The sequence below is a fragment of the Oncorhynchus mykiss genome, chromosome 6 (genome assembly GCF_013265735.2).
Source record: "Oncorhynchus mykiss isolate Arlee chromosome 6, USDA_OmykA_1.1, whole genome shotgun sequence".
NCBI classification, from domain to species: Eukaryota; Metazoa; Chordata; class Actinopteri; order Salmoniformes; family Salmonidae; genus Oncorhynchus; species Oncorhynchus mykiss.
The window spans coordinates 84289952-84310160 of record NC_048570.1 but is presented as its reverse complement, the minus strand read 5'-3'; the positions used below and the strand labels follow the sequence as shown (position 1 = coordinate 84310160).

General features: G+C 44.3%; 1 protein-coding gene across 2 annotated transcripts; it reads right to left on the bottom strand.

The window, feature by feature from the left end:
- Positions 1-1255: 1255 nt before the first annotated feature.
- On the bottom strand, positions 1256-19730 carry LOC118964950. Of its 2 annotated transcripts, none has more exons than XM_036981241.1 (2): positions 17641-19720; positions 1256-1815 (listed from the first exon to the last, which is right to left on the bottom strand). In XM_036981241.1, the coding sequence occupies exon 1, from the start codon at positions 18794-18796 to the stop codon at positions 17699-17701; it is 1098 nt and encodes a 365-aa protein (XP_036837136.1). In that variant the 5' UTR covers positions 18797-19720; the 3' UTR covers positions 1256-1815; positions 17641-17698. The 2 variants fall into 2 exon arrangements, with proteins under 2 accessions (XP_036837136.1, XP_036837137.1); XM_036981242.1 differs by lacking the exon at positions 1256-1815 and adding an exon at positions 2711-2928 and having other exon boundaries at positions 17641-19730.
- Positions 19731-20209: the final 479 nt, after the last annotated feature.

The following is a 20209-nucleotide window of genomic DNA, read 5'->3' as shown; positions in this document are numbered from 1 at the left end:
TATTACATATGTGGTGTTCAGGTCCACTGTACACCTCCCTACATATTTATATTACATATGTGGTGTTCAGGTCCACTGTGCAACTCCCTACATATTTATATTACATATGTGGTGTTCAGGTCCACTGTACACCTCCCTACATATTTATATTACATATGTGGTGTTCAGGTCCACTGTACAACTCCCTACATATTTATATTACATATGTGGTGTTCAGGTCCACTGTACACCTCCCTACATATTTATATTACATATGTGGTGTTCAGGTCCACTGTACACCTCCCTACATATTTATATTACATATGTGGTGTTCAGGTCCACTGTACAACTCCCTACATATTTATATTACATATGTGGTGTTCAGGTCCACTGTACACCTCCCTACATATTTATATTACATATGTGGTGTTCAGGTCCACTGTGCAACTCCCTACATATTTATATTACATATGTGGTGTTCAGGTCCACTGTACACCTCCCTACATATTTATATTACATATGTGGTGTTCAGGTCCACTGTACACCTCCCTACATATTTATATTACATATGTGGTGTTCAGGTCCACTGTACACCTCCCTACATATTTATATTACATATGTGGTGTTCAGGTCCACTGTACAACTCCCTACATATTTATATTACATATGTGGTGTTCAGGTCCACTGTACAACTCCCTACATATTTATATTACATATGTGGTGTTCAGGTCCACTGTGCAACTCCCTACATATTTATATTACATATGTGGTGTTCAGGTCCACTGTGCAACTCCCTACATATTTATATTACATATGTGGTGTTCAGGTCCACTGTGCACCTCCCTACATATTTATATTACATATGTGGTGTTCAGGTCCACTGTACACCTCCCTACATATTTATATTACATATGTGGTGTTCAGGTCCACTGTGCACCTCCCTACATATTTATATTACATATGTGGTGTTCAGGTCCACTGTACACCTCCCTACATATTTATATTACATATGTGGTGTTCAGGTCCACTGTGCACCTCCCTACATATTTATATTACATATGTGGTGTTCAGGTCCACTGTGCAACTCCCTACATATTTATATTACATATGTGGTGTTCAGGTCCACTGTACACCTCCCTACATATTTATATTACATATGTGGTGTTCAGGTCCACTGTACAACTCCCTACATATTTATATTACATATGTGGTGTTCAGGTCCACTGTACAACTCCCTACATATTTATATTACATATGTGGTGTTCAGGTCCACTGTGCACCTCCCTACATATTTATATTACATATGTGGTGTTCAGGTCCACAGGCCCCGAGGGTAATAAACGTGTGGAAAAGTGTGTGTGTACGTGAAAACAAGTCCAAATTGAGCAAAAAGGTTTGCTGTGTGCCTTCACTTTGTCTTCCTCCTCCCTGGGCCTGCTGTTTCAACATACCACCAATATCCTGTCTATCTCCCTGCCTGTCTCCCGCTTTTCTCTCACTCTTTACACTTTGTAGTGTGTGAAACTACACAATGTCTTTCGGGAACCTGCACAAGGTGCAAATTGGGGGAGGGACACAACAAATAAATAGCTTTGTATGTGTGGCTCCTTACCACAATCAGTCAGCATGGCAAAAAATCATCTCTGCTCAGAGGGACTTAGAAATCATTTTTGTAGAGAGAGAAGCTGGTGTGGAAGGAGCGTCTTCCACTTTGGAAGATGAAGAATTTTCCCGAATATGAGGATCATGCCTCTGTCAATTCAGAGTCTGACAGTGAGTTGGTAGAAGAGGATGAGATTGGCCCTCAGCCAGCCCCAGGACCAGCGAGTCAGCAGCCTGTAGGAGGAGAAATATGGATGTCAGATAATAGTGAAATTGAATGGTCTTCTTGCCCAAGGAATGAGCATGGCTGCCAATGTGATAAGGTAAATGGCACATATTAACCATGGATGGTGTCTATATTGCTTGTAATTGATATGAGTCAACATCTAAGTATGAAGTATTTTTATGTCAATTGTTATGGCTGTATTGTTTTAAAAACCCAATAATGTTGTGGGTCCATCAGACCCCCAAACATTGGGTGAATAACAAAAGGGGTTCAATTAAAGAGTTTCCCTTGTAGTTATTTTTTACACGCAAACAATCGTTCAGATTTTGCAGTATATTACATTTTATACATTTTCTAATGTACTGCTTTTTGAACACAAAAATGTAATAAGATATTCAAATATTGATGTGAAACTAGAAACCTGCATTTTTATGTGAAAATCATACATTTTTTCGCTTGCTCGCACACGCACACACACACACACGCGCGCCCGTAGGCTAGATAAGATGTGATCACACCCAAGGCAAGGCAGCAGGTTCCTGTGCTGTGTCTACAGTATACGTGATAGTGTCTGAAAGAATCTTGCATATAGTGCACTGTTTTTTGAGTCATGGCCTCCCATACTGTTCAATCATCACCATTGCAACATGGCACGACTCCTGTCAGGGCTTAGTAAAATGTTATTGATTACCCTTAGCCTCCTGAAACAGTCTGAATGACTCCCTGTGGACACACACACCTAACTTCACCTCTCTTACACACACACACACCACACACACACACACACACACAGGAAGTTAGGAGGAAGGAACTGTGTGTGTGTGTGTGTGTGTGTGTGTGTGTGTGCACATTTAGTGCAGTTGTATTGGAGGAGCTGTTTAATCTCACTCAATCCTACAGAGTTGTTCTGTCCTCTGAGGGCCTCTGCGTAGCTGCACTGGTCCTGCAGTGGAGGGGAGGGGGGCCAGGTCTGGGCCGGGGGGCTGTGGGGTAGTAGGCTAGCCCTGTCCAGTCTGGCTGCGCCAATGAAGGTGGTGATGCTCTGGTGGTGGGTGGGACCAGTGGGGAGCGCTGGGTCTGGGACTGGGTCTCCTTGGTGTTGCAGTGGGTGGTCATCTGTCCTATGTCAAGTGAGGCATGGGGTGTTTGTCTACCAAGTGTCACGTCCTGGCAAACATCTCTCTCTCTCTCTCTCGCTCTCCTCTCTTTCTCACTCTCTCTCCTCTCTCCCTCTCTCTCTCTCTCTCTCTCTTCCTCTCTTCTCTCTCCCCTCTCTCATCCTCTCTTCTCTCTTTCTCACCCTCTCTCTTCCCTCTCTCTCTCTCTCTCTTCCTCTCTCCTCTCTCTCTCTCTCTCTTCTCTCCCTTCCTCTCTTTCTCACCTCTCCTCTCCCTCTCTCTTCCTCTCTTCTCTCTTTCTCACCCTCTCTATCTCTCACTCTCTCCCTCCCTCTCTCTCTCTCCCTCTCTTCTCTCCCCTCTCTCTCCTCTCTTTATCTGGATGTGTGAAGCCCCACTTGAACACAGAACAGGAAACGCTGCAACTCCTTTGATGTAATCATATACTATTAATCCAGCCCTACAGGGGACCTGTGTGTGTCTGTGTGTGTCTGTGTGTGTGTCTGTGTGTGTGTCTGTGTGTGTGTCTGTGTGTGTGTCTGTGTCTGTGCATAATTGAAAATGTGCTTATGCTTGTGTGAGCACAGAAATTTCTAAGACCCAAATTACCTCTTTCTGTTTCCTGGAGGATTCTTGACCCAGTTTGGTCTCAAACGCCCAACTCTCAGAGTTGGTTTGGGGACTTTGGGTGTAAGATGTATTTTGGAGGGAGAAGCTCTGATGAGTTGTAAAGTACTGTATATAGTGGCACAGTTTCAGGTTGGAAAAGAGGTTGGCTGGTCAGTACTAAAGTAAAGCCACCTCTAAATAGACGTGACACAAGAAGGACATTTGATCTGAATAATATTAACATAAGCCTATTTTAGTTGATACATATTCCAGGTTATACCTACGGTATTCAGCTTGTCAATGATCTAGTTTATGCGCTCAGGAGCATATACGCACTCACATGTGCACACACACACACACACATACACACAACCTTGAGGGGACACAACATTCAGTCACATTCCAAATCCTATTTTCCCTAATCCCTAATGCTAAACATAACCCTAACCAAATCAAAATCTAATTTATTTGTCACATACACATGGTTAGCAGATGTTAATGCGAGTGTAGCGAAATGCTTGTGCTTCTAGTTCTGACAATGCAGTCGGAACTACTCTTACCCTAACCTTAACCTTTACCCAAAAACCTAACCTTAACCCTTACCCTAAAACTAACCCTAGCTCCTAACCCTAAAACTAACCCTAGCTCCTAACCCTAAAACTAACCCTAGCTCCTAACCCTAAAACTAACCCTAGCTCCTAACCCTGGCTCCTAACCCTAAAACTAACCCTAAAACTAACCCTAAAACTAGCTCTTAGCTCTTAGCTCTTAAGAGAGACACAGCTGCATGTGGCATCTCACATTTTTCAACATATTTTTTTTTACAAAAGGATAGATTTGGAATTAGATAAACTTTGATTTTTCAGCAGGTACATATACAGGATGCTACCCTCCACAGCATGGCCTTCACTCCAGATCAAAACTCCAAACCTACAACCTAATTTTAATCAAAATTAACCAGAGAGATTACTGCTTCCAAGGTTTTATTTGTCCAAGCTATACAGAGGGTGCTCTAGCAAACAAACAGCAGAGACCTGAGGACACCATCCAACCTGGAACTGAGTGAGTAGTGTTTGGTCTGATGCTGTTTTGAAAGCCAAGAAGAAAAAGAAAATAGAAAGTACATCACAATGATATATTTGACTTTATGGGGACTGAATGCTGAGTTAAGGCTCCCAGGCTTGCAAGGACAGACCAGATACAAATTCAATCAGCACTAAGGTGTGAAGTAAAAGGTGTCGAGGCCTTTGGGCCCATCAAGTGTCAGGAGTCTTTGAAGCATCCTCTGAAGCCCCCTCCTCCTGTTCAAAGACCATTCACTGGTATTTTCTACAAGAAATCTGCCTCCAGAAACAAAAGCATCTCCCCAGTGGGTGTGACACCTGCTGCTGTTGCCTGCTGCACTGCTGCTTGGATTCCACCTGGCGATCTGTTCACCGTTTGCCCTGGTCTGTCTCCCCCTGTGTGGTACAGGTACCTCCATCACACTCACACCTCTCTGTTCTCCGTCTGCCCTGGCCTGTCTCCCCCTGTCTGGTACAGATACACCACTTACAATGGCTAGCCTCAAGTCATTATATGTGTACATTTTTTCTTGTGCATTTTGCTATTTGCCTCATGACTCCTGCATACTTTGTTGTCTATAAACGTTCTTTACCCAACCATGGGACAGACTGTTTGTTCCCAGACTCGGGACTCTCTCTATTGGTTACACAGACTGTTGGCCTCCCATCCCATTCTAACCACCTCTCACTGGCTTTGTATTCATGTTACCTGATGAAATTGCTGTACAATATGATCTTGTTGCCATCTGATGCACATTCAGATGTCATAAATCAGCACTGCAGAGCTCTCCCTGTCCTATGCCGTGCCTTGATTGTATTACTGTTGATGCATGTACACCCTGGCCCATCTACTGTTGCCAGCCCCGATTCTGACTTGTGCTCTGATATCTGCTTCACTGATTTCTGCTCTTGTAAAAGCCTGGGTTTTCTGCATGTTAACACTAGAAGCTTATTACAGTACCTAAAATGGATCAATTGAAAGTGTGGGTTCACAGCTCCAATCCAGATGTGTTGGTCATTACTGAGACGTAGTTAAGGAAGAGTGTTTTGAATACTGATGTTAACCTTTCTGGTTATATAATTTTTTTGTCAAGACAGATCTTCCAAAAGTGGGGGAGTGGAAATCTTTACCAAGGATCACCTTCACTGCTGGGTTGTCTCCACCAAGTCTGTCCCCAAACAATTTGATTTGCTGGTTTTAAACATTAATCTTTCAAATAGCACCCAGCAAAAGTCACCAAAGAGCTATCGTCCTCCATCAGCACCGGCCTGTACCCTACCTGCCCTAAACTCTCTCCTGGCCCCTTACACTAAGTCTGAATTTGTCCTGCTAGGTGACCTAAACTGGGACATGCTTAAACCAGCTGACCAAGTCCTAAAACAATGACTCTTTAAATATTTTTCAGATTATTACCAATCCCACAAGGTATGACTCCATGTTATCCTCACAAATAATCCTGATAGGTATCAGTGTTTTCTGTAATGACCTTAGTGATCCCTGTTTTACAGCCTGTGTTCGTAATGGCTGCTCAGTGAAACGACCTGTCATAGATGTTTGCAAAAAAACTTTAATGAGCAAGCCTTCCTGGTCTCTGTGAAATGGTATAGAATCAGCTTGATCCCCTCTGTCGAAGACGTTTGGACCTTCTTTTTTGATATTTTTAGAGGTATTGTTAACAAACACGCCCCCCATAAAGAGAATTAAAAACAGGTTCAGCCCCTGGTTCGACCGTGATCTTGCAGAGTTACTCCACCTGAAGAATTGAATTTGGTGAAAGGCTCGGCACACACACTCAGACTGACTGGCTATAGTTCAGGCAAATGAGAAATAAGTGCACTCAGGCTATCCAGAAGGCCAAAGTTAGTTACTTTAAGGAGCAGTTCTCTCTCTGTGGGTCTAACCACTAGGCAGTAGCCTAGAAGTAACCTACAAGATCGAATCCCCGAGCTGACAAGGTAAACATTTGTCGTTCTGCCCATGAACAAGGCAGTTAACCGCCTAGGCCATCATTAAAAATAAGATTTTGTTCTTAACTGACTTGCCTAGTTAAATGAAGGTAAAAAATTAAAAAAAATAAGTTCTGGATCAACAACATAGCTCAGGCAGTAAGAAGCTCTCTCATCCATTTATATGCAGATGATACAGTCTTATACTCAGCTGGCCCCTCCCCGGATTTTGTGTAAAATGCTCTACAACAAAGCTTTCTTAGTGTCCAACAAGCTTTCTCTAACCTTAACCTTGTTCTGAACACCTCCAAAACAAAGGTCATGTGGTTTGGTAAGAAGAATGCCCCTCTCCCCACTGGTGTGATTACTACCTCTGAGGGTTTAGAGCTTGAGGTAGTCACCTCATACGAGTACTTGGGAGTATGGCTAGACAGTACACTGTCCTTCTCTCAGCACATATCAAAGCTGCAGGATAAGGTTAAATCTAGACTTGGTTTCCTCTATCGTAATCACTCCTCTTTCACCCCAGCTGCCAAACTAACCCTGATTCAGATGACCATCCTATCCATGCTAAATTACGGAGATTGGCAGGTAAAGGTGCTCTCGAGCGGCTAGATGTTCTTTACCATTCGGCCATCAGATTTGCCACCAATGCTCCTTATAGGACACATCACTGCACTCAATACTCCTCTGTAAACTGGTAATCTCTGTAAATTCGTCGCAAGACCCACTGGTTGATGCTTAATTATAAAACCCTCTTAGGCCTCACTCCCCCCTATCTGAGATATCTACTGCAGCCCTCAACCTCCACATACAACACCCATTCTGCCAGTCACATTCTGTTCAAGGTCCCCAAACCACACACATCCCTGGGTCGCTCCTCTTTTCACTTTGCTGCAGCTAGCGACTGCAACAAACACTTAAACTGGACAGTTTTATCTACATCTCTTCATTCAAAGATACAATCATGGACACTTTTACTGACAGTTGTGGCTGCTTTGTGTGATGTGTTGTTGTCTCTACCTTCTTGCCCTTTGTGCTGTTGTCTGTGCCGAATGTTTGTACCATGCTTTGTGTTGCTACCATGTTGTGGTTATGCTGTGTTGCTACCATGCTATGTTGTCATGTGTTGCTACCATGCTATGTTGTCATGTGTTGCTACCATGCTATGTTGTCATGTGTTGCTGCCATGCTATGTTGTCATGTGTTGCTGCCATGCTATGTTGTTATGTGTTGCTGCCTTGCTATGTTGTCATGTGTTGCTGCCTTGCTATGTTGTCATGTGTTGCTGCCTTGCTATGTTGTCATGTGTTGCATGCCATGCTGTCATGTGTTGCTACCATGCTATGTTGTCATGTGTTGCTGCCATGCTATGTTGTCATGTGTTGCTGCCTTGCTATGTTGTCATGTGTTGCTACCATGCTATGTTGTCATGTGTTGCTACCATGCTATGTTGTCATGTGTTGCTACCATGCTATGTTGTCATGTGTTGCTGCCTTGCTATGTTGTCATGTGTTGCTACCTTGCTATGTTGTCATGTGTTGCTGCCTTGCTATGTTGTCATGTGTTGCTGCCTTGCTATGTTGTCATGTGTTGCTGCCTTGCTATGTTGTCATGTGTTGCTGCCATGCTATGTTGTCATGTGTTGCTGCCTTGCTATGTTGTCATTTGTTGCTACCATGCTATGTTGTCATGTGTTGCTGCCATGCTATGTTGTCATGTGTTGCTGCCTTGCTATGTTGTCATGTGTTGCTGCCTTGCTATGTTGTTGTCTTAGGTCTCTCTTTATGTAGTGTTGTGTTGTCTCTCTTGTTGTGATGTGTGTTTTGTCCTATATTATTTATTTTTAATTTTTAATCCCCCATCCCCACATGAGGCCTTTTGCCTTTCGGTAGACCTTCATTGTAAATAAGAATTTGTTCTTAACAGACTTGCCTAGTTAAATAAAGATTAAATAACAAAAATAAACCTTAACATAATTCTAACCCTAACACTAACACTAATCCTAACCTTAACCCTAAACCACCTAGAAATACCATTTGGCCTCGTGGGGACTAACAAAAGGTCCCCAGTTGGTCAAATTTTTGTCTAGTGTCTGTGTTATTTTGCCCATCTTAATCTTTTATTTTTATTGGCCAGTCTGAGATATGGCTTTTTCTTTGCAACTCTGCCTAGAAGGCCAGCATCCCGGAGTCGCCTCTTCACTGTTGACGTTGAGACTGGTGTTTTGCGGGTACTATTTAATGAAGCTGCCAGTTGAGGACTTGTGAGGCGTCTGTTTCTCAAACTAGACACTCTAATGTACTTGTCCTCTTGCTCAGTTGTGCACCGGGGACTCCCACTCCTCTTTCTATTCTGGTTAGAGCCAGTTTGCGCTGTTCTGTGAAGGGAGTAGTACACTGCGTGGTACAAAATCTTCAGTTTCTTGATAATTTCTCACATGGAACAGCCTTCATTTCTCAGAACAAGAATAGACTGACACGTTTCAGAAAAAAGTTATTTGTTTCAGGCCATTTTGAGCCTGTAATCGAACCCACAAATGTTGATGCTCCAGATACTCAACTAGTCTAAAGAAGGCCCGTTTTATTGCTTCTTAAATCAGGACAACAGTTTAACTGTGCTAACATAATTGCAAAAGGGTTTTCTAATGATCAATTAGACTTTTTAAATTATAAACTTGGGTTAGCTAACACAACGTGCCATTGGAACACAGGAGTGATGGTTGTTGATAATGGACCTCTGTACGCCTATGTAGATATTCCATAAAAGAATCTGCCGTTTCCAGCTACAATAGTCATTTACAACATTAACAATGTCTACACTATATTTCTGATCAATTTGATGTTATTTTTATGGGGAAAAAAATGTATTTTCTTTCAAAAACAAGGAAAGTTAATATTGTAAATATATCACTTCATCTCCATAGTAAGCTTTGGCAAAATGTCATGTTACGTCATGCCAATAAAGAACATTGAATATGAGAGAGAAAGAGAGAGAAAGAGAGAGAGAGAGATTGTGTGTCTCAATGCTAGAACCCATAATCCCTTGTGTGCTGGTTTATACTCCCAAGAGGTCTAGGGGTCTTTACTCCCAAGGGCCCCTATAGGAATAGAGTGATCATTGGGCCCTAGGATGGTACTGTGAGGTGAGGAGAGTCATGTTCTGTCCAACAGGTTGCTGTGATAGAGAGCTATACATAGAGAGTGATACAATGGCATGTTGGGTTGCAACTGCAATGGCAAAACTCAGTGTGTGCTTCAAACATCCATTAAAATGTGAAAAAGTATCTCTCCTTTGACAAAGATTTCCCGGACACAAATTAGGCGCTGGCCTAAAAAGCAATCTCAATAGAAAATGCATTTTGTCTAGGATCATTCTAGGCTGCAGATAGCCTAGCAGTTAAGAGTTTTGGGCCGGTAACCCAGAGGTCGCTATTTTGAATCACCGAATTGACTTGTTGAAAAATCTGTCGATGTGCCCTTGAACAAGGCACTTAACCCTAGTTACTTTGGATAAGAGCGTCTGCTAAATGATTAAAATGTCATCTGTGTTTGGGAAACCGCTCCAGAAAGTGTCAACACTCGTGGATTTCTTTTAGGTAAGAATTGAGGGTGAGCTTTAGGACCAACTCCGGTGTTTGAGGTGTGTGTGATGTCTGTGTGATGGAGCATCATTAACATCTCAACACACAACATAATATCAGGTGGGAGAAATACTGACAAATCTTCCATCTTATCCATGGCTTTACTAGGCTCCATATGCCATTCATGTGGATGGGGAAATGAATTGACTGATGCCTGAAGTGAGATTACGATAAGATGAGGCCATAATGAAGTTAGCGTGGATGAGCTCATTAGAGAGAAAGAGAAAGAAGATATAGGGGGAAGAGAAAGAGTAGCAGGGTGTAGACTGGAAGAGAGAAGGGCAGAAAAGATAGAACAAGAGAGGAAGAAAGAGATGATAGACAGAGATGGGTAGGAGATAGACAGATGGGTAGGAGATAGACAGATGGGTAGGAGATAGACAGAGATGGGTAGGAGATAGACAGAGATGGGTAGGAGATAGGTAGGAGAGAGGTAGGAGAGAGAGGGGCAGAAGATAGAAAGTGGAAGAGAGTGAGCTGAGCTGCGAGGCCTTATACAGTCTGCACTATTTATGCAGTATTCTGCACTATTTAACACTGTCTGGGCCCATATGAACTTCACATCTAGATCAGAAAAGAGTTCTTTCAAAAAGAGAGAGCATATCTCTGAGACGGAGAACATTTGATGTCTCTGCTCTCTTCAGTACATCAGACAGATAGACAGAGAACATGCTGAGGCTCTGCTTTTGTGTGTGTGTGGGTGCGTGTGTGACATTTCACCTCAGCTAGGTTTTAACCCTGATGAGGACAGTTTTAAAAAGATTCACCTCGTGGAAAGTCGCCAACCTCTGCCGGCGAATCCTGTTCAGCCTGAGGAATATAAATAAACAGCATTCCAGATATTGAAATGGAGAAGCTTTGAATAATTCAATAGGGCCGCCTCATCTCTCTCCCTGTGGGTTTAGAGGAGATATTGGTGTAAAATATGCACAGATTACATGTCCAGCATCTGATGGGATATGCATACATGTTTCAATGAGGCACAGGCTTGCGTCCTAAATGGTACCCCCCTCATCTATATAGTCCACTACCTTTCACCACAGCCTAATGGTCAAGAGTAGTGCATAGCATAGGGAATGGGGTTCCATTTGGGACACACCACAGTTTGCCAGGACTTCTAGGTTTCTGTGATGAAGTTGGTGACAGATGAGATGATGGCCATTGGTCAAATCTCATGACACCCTAGTCATTAGTGCACCATTTTTGTCCAGAGCCTCATGTGGCTCCATATGGATCTGGCCAAAGGTAGTGCACTAGATAGGGATTAGGGAGCAACATACCTTGAGTATACCAAACATTAGGAACACCTTCCTAATATCGAGTTGCATCCTCTCCTTTTGCCCTCAGAACAGCCTCAATTCGTTGGGGACATAGACTCTACAAGGTGTCGTTCCACAGGGATGCTGGTCCATGTTGACTCAAATGCTTTCCACAGTTGTGTCAAGTTGGCTGGATGTCCTTTGGGTGGTGGACCATTCCTGATACACACAGGAAAGTGTTGAGCGTGAAAAAGCAATTATTGACACAAACCAGTGCCCCTGACATCTACTACCATACCCTGTTCAAAGGCACTTCAATCTTTTGTCTTGCCCAGTCACCCTCTGAACAACACACATACACAATCCATGTCTCAAGGCTTAACAATCCTTATTTAACCCGTCTCCTCCCCTTCATCTACACTGATTGAAGTGGATTTAACAAGTGACATCAATAAGGGATCATTGTTAGCAACATGTCAACTATAGGGCAAAACAGACTGGGTTGGTTTAGATTGTTGACGACATGTCAACTATAGGGCAAAACAGACTGGGTTGGTTTAGATTGTTGACGACATGTCAACTATAGGGCAAAACAGACTGGGTTGGTTTAGATTGTTGACGACATGTCAACTATAGGGCAAAACAGACTGGGTTGGTTTAGATTGTTGACGACATGTCAACTATAGGGCAAAACAGACTGGGTTGGTTTAGATTGTTGACGACATGTCAACTATAGGGCAAAACAGACTGGGTTGGTTTAGATTGTTGACGACATGTCAACTATAGGGCAAAACAGACTGGGTTTGTTTAGATTGTTGACGACATGTCAACTATAGGGCAAAACAGACTGGGTTGGTTTAGATTGTTGACGACATGTCAACTATAGGGCAAAACAGACTGGGTTTGTTTAGATTGTTGACGACATGTCAACTATAGGGCAAAACAGACTGGGTTGGTTTAGATTGTTGACGACATGGAAACTATAGGGCAAAACAGACTGGGTTGGTTTAGATTGTTGACGACATGTCAACTATAGGGCAAAACAGACTGGGTTGGTTTAGATTGTTGATGACATGGAAACTATAGGGCAAAACAGACTGGGTTGGTTTAGATTGTTGACGACATGTCAACTATAGGGCAAAACAGACTGGGTTGGTTTAGATTGTTGACGACATGTCAACTATAGGGCAAAACAGACTGGGTTGGTTTAGATTGTTGACGACATGGAAACTATAGGGCAAAACAGACTGGGTTGGTTTAGATTGTTGACGACATGTCAACTATAGGGCAAAACAGACTGGGTTGGTTTAGATTGTTGACGACATGTCAACTATAGGGCAAAACAGACTGGGTTTGTTTAGATTGTTGACGACATGTCAACTATAGGGCAAAACAGACTGGGTTGGTTTAGATTGTTGACGACATGTCAACTATAGGGCAAAACAGACTGGGTTGGTTTAGATTGTTGACGACATGGAAACTATAGGGCAAAACAGACTGGGTTGGTTTAGATTGTTGACGACATGTCAACTATAGGGCAAAACAGACTGGGTTGGTTTAGATTGTTGACGACATGTCAACTATAGGGCAAAACAGACTGGGTTTGTTTAGATTGTTGACGACATGTCAACTATAGGGCAAAACAGACTGGGTTGGTTTAGATTGTTGACGACATGGAAACTATAGGGCAAAACAGACTGGGTTGGTTTAGATTGTTGACGACATGTCAACTATAGGGCAAAACAGACTGGGTTGGTTTAGATTGTTGACGACATGTCAACTATAGGGCAAAACAGACTGGGTTTGTTTAGATTGTTGACGACATGTCAACTATAGGGCAAAACAGACTGGGTTGGTTTAGATTGTTGACGACATGGAAACTATAGGGCAAAACAGACTGGGTTGGTTTAGATTGTTGACGACATGTCAACTATAGGGCAAAACAGACTGGGTTGGTTTAGATTGTTGACGACATGGAAACTATAGGGCAAAACAGACTGGGTTGGTTTAGATTGTTGACGACATGGAAACTATATTTAGTCTCCAATATTTATTGAAAATACATTTGCAGAATGAGCACTTGTTGTCTCTCAAATACATTGTTACATTTGTTGGTTAGCTAACTAGCAAAGTTTTGCCATATTAGCATATCAATAATCAGATAAAACTAGCTGAAATGAGCAACCTACGATTCCTCACATGGCAGCTTCTATGTCATTGTTGCTATCTATCTGGCCACCCAGAATCACAAGACCACACGGCCTTCTGCCCCATTGAAGCCTGAGCATCATTCGTTCTGGTGACGTTGTCAGCCAACCCGTTCTATAGGGATCTGACCTGGTCGTAGTGCACTATATTGGAATGACACATACTGTAACACCAGTCAGAGAGGAAATCTGACACAACCATTTGAGATGTTGATCATGTTTCCTCAGATTTCCTGTCTGACTGTGTGTTAAAGTATGTGTCATCTGGTACAAATGAGATGTGTTATCAAAAGGATTAGAGAAACTAGGCTGTTCTATTCTTCCCCCAGCAGCCCTCCCTGGCTGGTACTCTGCTGGATAGAAAACTGTGTGTGTGTGTGCGCGTGTGTCTGTGTTCATGCCTACACACACAAACACACATTCACAGGTATTCCACTTGATATCAGTACTCTCAGCACTGCAAGAAAGAGCGCCTCTTAGTGAGATTGCCTCGGTAGTGAACCCAATTGCTGTGAATCACCTTCACATCTGTTGAGATGAAATAATTGACACTTGGTGTGAACATCTATGTTAATGCTGTGAACACAGACTGGTGATTTAGGACAATAACAGAGATTATTATTTTTATTACTTCAGTTTATTTTAGTAAATACTTTAACACTTATTTTTCTTACAACTGCATTGTTGGTTAAGGGCTTCTAAGTAAGCATTTCACTGTTAGGCGCATGTACATTTTTAAAATTTGATTTGATTTTGATTTGATGTGAACTAGACTCTATGGTAGTGCTGTGAACACAGCCGGGTGATTTAGGACAATAACACTTTTATGACCATCTCTCTTTCTCTGGCACACACACATGCACACATACACATGTGTGTATGCACGCCACACACACACACGGCCATGTTGTGGCCTCTGTATCCCTATCAGTGGCTTTATGGACACATATGGACACAGCCATCAAACCTCCCTGCATGAATACTGCACTGCCAAGAGGCTGGCTGCTAGTGTGGTGTGTGTGTGTGTGTGTGTGTGTGTGTGTGTGTGTGTGTGTGCGCGCGAGAGAGGTGACTGAGCTGCTGTGATACCGGACTGCCAACAGAGGGACCATCTGCAGAGCTGGAGCTACTGGTGAGCTGGGAAGAGGAGGAAGGAAGGAGAAGTATGGATGACAGGGTATGAGGCAGAGGGAGGGAGGGAGGGAAGGAGGGAGGAAGGGAGGTGGGAGGGACAGCCTCTGCAACAGCAGGATTTTACCACACAGGTAGGAGGGAGAGATGGAAAGATGTAGAGGTGGAAGGATGGAGGGAGGAAAGGGGGTAGGGAGGGATGAGGAGAAGGAGAGATGAAAGGAAGGAGGGAGGGATGGGGAGACATGGAGAGTGGTTGAGATGGAAGGAGGTAGGAGGGATGGGGATGGACGAAGGAAGGGAGAGAGAAAGAGGTAGATACGGAGGGAGGGAGGGATTGAAAAAGATAGACGGAGGGAAGAAGGGAGGGAAAGAGGGAGGGATAGATGAAGAGAGGGAGAGACGGAGGGAGTTACGATGGGGAGAGGTAGAGATGGAAGGAGATAGGAAGGGATGGGGAGGAGAGGAAGGGATGGGGAGGAGAGAGGAAGGGATGGGGAGGAGAGAGGAAGGGATGGGGAGGAGAGAGGAAGGGACGGGGAGGAGAGAGGAAGGGACGGGGAGGAGAGAGGAAGGGACGGGGAGGAGAGAGGTAGGGACGGGGAGGAGAGAGGAAGGGACGGGGAGGAGAGAGGAAGGGACGGGGAGGAGAGAGGAAGGGACGGGGAGGAGAGAGGAAGGGACGGGGAGGAGAGAGGAAGGGACGGGGAGGAGAGAGGAAGGGATGGGGAGGAGAGAGGAAGGGATGGGGAGGAGAGAGGAAGGGATGGGGAGGAGAGAGGAAGGGACGGGGAGGAGACAGGTAGGGACGGGGAGGAGAGAGGTAGGGACGGGGAGGAGAGAGGTAGGGACGGGGAGGAGAGAGGTAGGGACGGGGAGGAGAGAGGTAGATACAGAGGGAGGAAGGGATGGGGAGAAGTAGAGATGGAAGGAGACGGGAGGGAGAGAAGGGAGAGAGAGGGAGGGAGAGAGTGGGAAAGAGAGGGAGGTGGGAGAGAGAGTGCCTACACATCTGCCTCTGATTCCAAAGGTTGCCAGTTTGAATCCAGCGATAGAGTTGTTTTTGAGATCTTTGTTTTAAGCCTATCCCAAACCTGACCTTAACCATTCAGTTAATGCCTAACCTTAAGGTTTATGTCTAACCTTCATCTTCAACATTTCCAAATGTAACATTTGCAACAACTTAGAAATTTGACGTTTGAGAAACATGGATGAACGTCTCATTCTGACGTGAAACTGTGAGAGCTATTTGGAAAATGTTACAGTATTAAAGCAAGAAAACTTAGCAATTTTATAAAATCGTCATGTAATTCTACTCATTTTCCCATGGGGTGGAGAGACATTTCTGCAGTTTGAAAGTTAATTTCCAGCAATTCTACACATTTTGTAATGACTTATTCCATGTAAATAGAATATCTGAATGAGAATGATTAACAAAATCAAAGAGGCCCCCTGGAGGTCAGGGCCCCTGGGCATATGCCCTGCGTGCCCGGCCAGTATCCGGCCATGATTACTACAAGTTTAGATATCTGGCTAGACTAACTACCAATCAAAAATTTGCTGACATGGCTAATTGAGCGACTGTCAGTGACAGACATAACAAGAGAAAACATTGCTGACACAACCAAATTTCAAATTGCACCTGGTGTATTCTACTATTCTTACTCTCAGTAGTAAGTTGAGACCCAGACTGAGTTCCTAAAAAGAAAACTAGCAGCCGGGGACCCTAACCAACAACTCAGGCCCCTTATCCCTGGATCCGGCCCTGCCCACCCACACACAAGCATTCAAGACAGTAGCAGTACAGGTACATGTCAAATGTATAGACTCAGAAATGCTTCTGAATTTCAATGTAAGTGGGTGTCTTTTGCTAACAGCACAAGAGAGAACCTGTTTTGTATGCAGTGCTATTGTGCTTGGATCTCACCTTTAAAAGGCTCTGACTGTAATTTAAAATGGTATTATTTTCTGTACTGACAGGCTGTGCATCGCTGGTATATTCATCTCAGAGATTCAGGTTGTATACTGACACAATGGTTGAGAGAACACTGTCTTTTTTAATCACACATCTTTACCTCTTTCCCTATCTAAACCTTGTCTGACCTGGCTTTCATCCTGTCATCCGGAGTCGAGGCACGTTCTGTCTCAGACAGAGGGTGTGTGTCTGTGTTTTTGTGTGTAAATGCCAGTGCTGACTAGCACCCGCACCCCAGATTGCTTGTAAGTCATCCCTCCTCCATCCACATGGCTCAAAGAGCCACCCCCACCACCCCAACCTGTCCTTGACCCTCTGCCCCAAACACATCCGCCCCCTTCACGCCTCACAGGCCTTCACCACCATCAAAAGTCTCACACACACTGTCGCATCCCACCTGCTGATGAGATTTCCATGGGCCACTGCCAGGCTCTGATTACATGTATGGGCACACAGGGAGTGTGTGTGAGTGTGTGTGTATGGTTGCATATGTGTGTGTGAGAGAGAGAAAGAGAGTGCGTTAAAGAATAAGGATAAAGCAGTCCCTCCAGGATTCTGCGATTGAATCAACAATACCCTCCATATTATGCGAGGGGTTGCTAATTGACCAATCACTGCACTATTTCCACATAAACCAGTCAAATAAATGTCAGAATTGCCACAGCAAAAGCAGTGATTTTTGACCACAAGCATGAGAAAAAAGTTGAATTGAATGCTAGCTGAATTGTCCCAATACCTGCAACACAGAGAGCAATATTTGTCAGGCTAAAAGGCAAGCCAACCACTTACTAATCAGGACAACCGTCACAGTCAACGTGCTCTACAATAAATGACCTACCCATGAGAGCCAATCAACTTCAGGCATAACAGAGTAACTCACCCTTTAGTGCAAATAATTGCATTGGAATAATAATAATAATCTTTGTGCGGAAGTTCAATCAAGTTGGATTCCTCCCTGTTCTGGAGATTAGCTGGGCCCAGACAGGAGGGGAGGAGAGCATTGGGAAAGAAGAGAAAGAAATGCTGTTCAAACGCAGAAGGCCAATCACTGGGGCGGGAAGAAGGAGGGCCTTCCATAACATCAGATGGTCAATCACTGGGGAGGGATGTAGGAGGGCCTTCCATAACATCAGATGGCCAATCACTGGGGCGGGAAGAAGGAGGGCCTTCCATAACATCAGAAGGTCAATCACTGGGGAGGGATGTAGGAGGGCCTTCCATAACATCAGAAGGCCAATCACTGGGGAGGGATGTAGGAGGGCCTTCCATAACATCAGATGGCCAATCACTGGGGAGGGATGTAGGAGGGCCTTCCATAACATCAGATGGCCAATCACTGGGGAGGGATGTAGGAGGGCCTTCCATAACATCAGATGGCCAATCACTGGGGCGGGAAGAAGGAGGGCCTTCCATAACATCAGAAGGCCAATCACTGGGGCGGGAAGAAGGAGGGCCTTCCATAACATCAGATGGCCAATCACTGGGGAGGGAAAAGGGGGGCCTTCCATAACATCAGATGGCCAATCACTGGGGCGGGAAGAAGGAGGGCCTTCCATAACATCAGAAGGCCAATCACTGGGGCGGGAAGAAGGAGGGCCTTCCATAACATCAGATGGCCAATAACTGGGGCGGGAAGAAGGAGGGCCTTCCATAACATCAGATGGCCAATCACTGGGGCGGGAAGAAGGAGGGCCTTCCATAACATCAGATGGCCAATCACTGGGGAGGGATGTAGGAGGGCCTTCCATAACATCAGATGGCCAATCACTGGGGAGGGATGTAGGAGGGCCTTCCATAACATCAGAAGGCCAATCACTGGGGAGGGATGTAGGAGGGCCTTCCATAACATCAGATGGCCAATCACTGGGGAGGGATGTAGGAGGGCCTTCCATAACATCAGAAGGCCAATCACTGGTGAGGGATGTAGGAGGGCCTTCCATAACATCAGATGGCCAATCACTGGGGAGGGATGTAGGAGGGCCTTCCATAACATCAGAAGGCCAATCACTGGTGAGGGATGTAGGAGGGCCTTCCATAGCATGGCCCTCAGCCCCCCTCCCCCACGCACCCTGTCCTTTGTTTCCCTCTTAGTTCTGTAAGCGTGTTGTGTCGTTGTAATGGTATACATTTTTAAATACAATTGCTTTTGCTTTTCAGCTAAGGGTACAATTATTTCCATAGTTTCTTATTATTGTTAGTAAGAGCATGACAATTAAACAATAGAGGCAGAAGTGCACTGACAGATTTCATGTTCAGTGCACATCTGCCTTACAGTTACATTGTACAGAGTTGAAGGTCCACACACACACAAACCTCAAATCAGAGGGTAACTTATTCCAGAATATTCCCTATCAGCTGTTCATTGGGACTTGAGGGTGCTTACACTGTCAAGCCACTGGTATGTAGCCAATAGCAATCAGTGAGATCTGGATATTAAGCCAGTCCTCTAGCCCGAGTCTAGTACTTTTCAGACTAGGCTAGTAGAAAATATGCCCAACTAGCCCGGCTGGCCAGTGAAATGTTGTCTTTATAAACGTTGCATGGCGCAGATTTAGGACCTGAATGTTACCTGGGCTAGTAGAAACCGCAGTCTAGTAGCCCAGCTGGCCAGTACCCAAAATCCTTCAGTTCCATCCCACAAACCAAACTCTAGTCAGCTCTCCATCTCAAGACTGGTCAGTCCTCACTGCACCTGTTGCAAAATGAGATGTTCAGACTTAACATACATATTCATGTCAGATTCAACATGAATATACACTACAACATTAGTGTCCACAGTTAGAAACTGATGAAGTCAGTACAGTCATCACTGACAGGTTGACTGGATGTGGGAACACCTGCCTAGAGTCCAGGGTGCAATCGCATATTAAAATAACACATTTAACACGGGATAAAAGTGGCTATCACCTCGTGTTAAATATTCATTCATTTGTTCATTCATTCGTTCATTCATTCACTTTCTCATACACATTCATACCTACCTGTATATGCCATCCATCCATCCATCCATCCATCCATATGCCCATTCATTCATTAATCAATTCACTGTCCTGTCCTCTGCCTCAGATTCCAGGTGGGTGCAGGCCTGTACCGATGATGGATTACAGAATATTAGAACTGCTACTCAGACCGTTAAATCTCTTCAGCCATGTTTCTCTGCTGCTCATGGCAGAGGGTGTTTCCCAAATGCTACCCTATTCACAATGGCCATGGTCAATGTCATTTGAGAAGCAACCAGAGAGAATGGTAGTCTGCTCATATGTAAGCCCTCAGAACAAATGTGTCTGTCTGTAGGTCTGTCTGTAGGTCTGTGTGTGGGATGCCTCTGAAAGCTCTACAGTTCTGTAGATCTGTGTGTGGAGCGCCTCTGAAAGCTCTGCAGTTCTGTAGGTCTGTGTGTGCTACATCAGCCGCTTGTCATTACTCAGCTCTACAGGCACTCTGTGTGT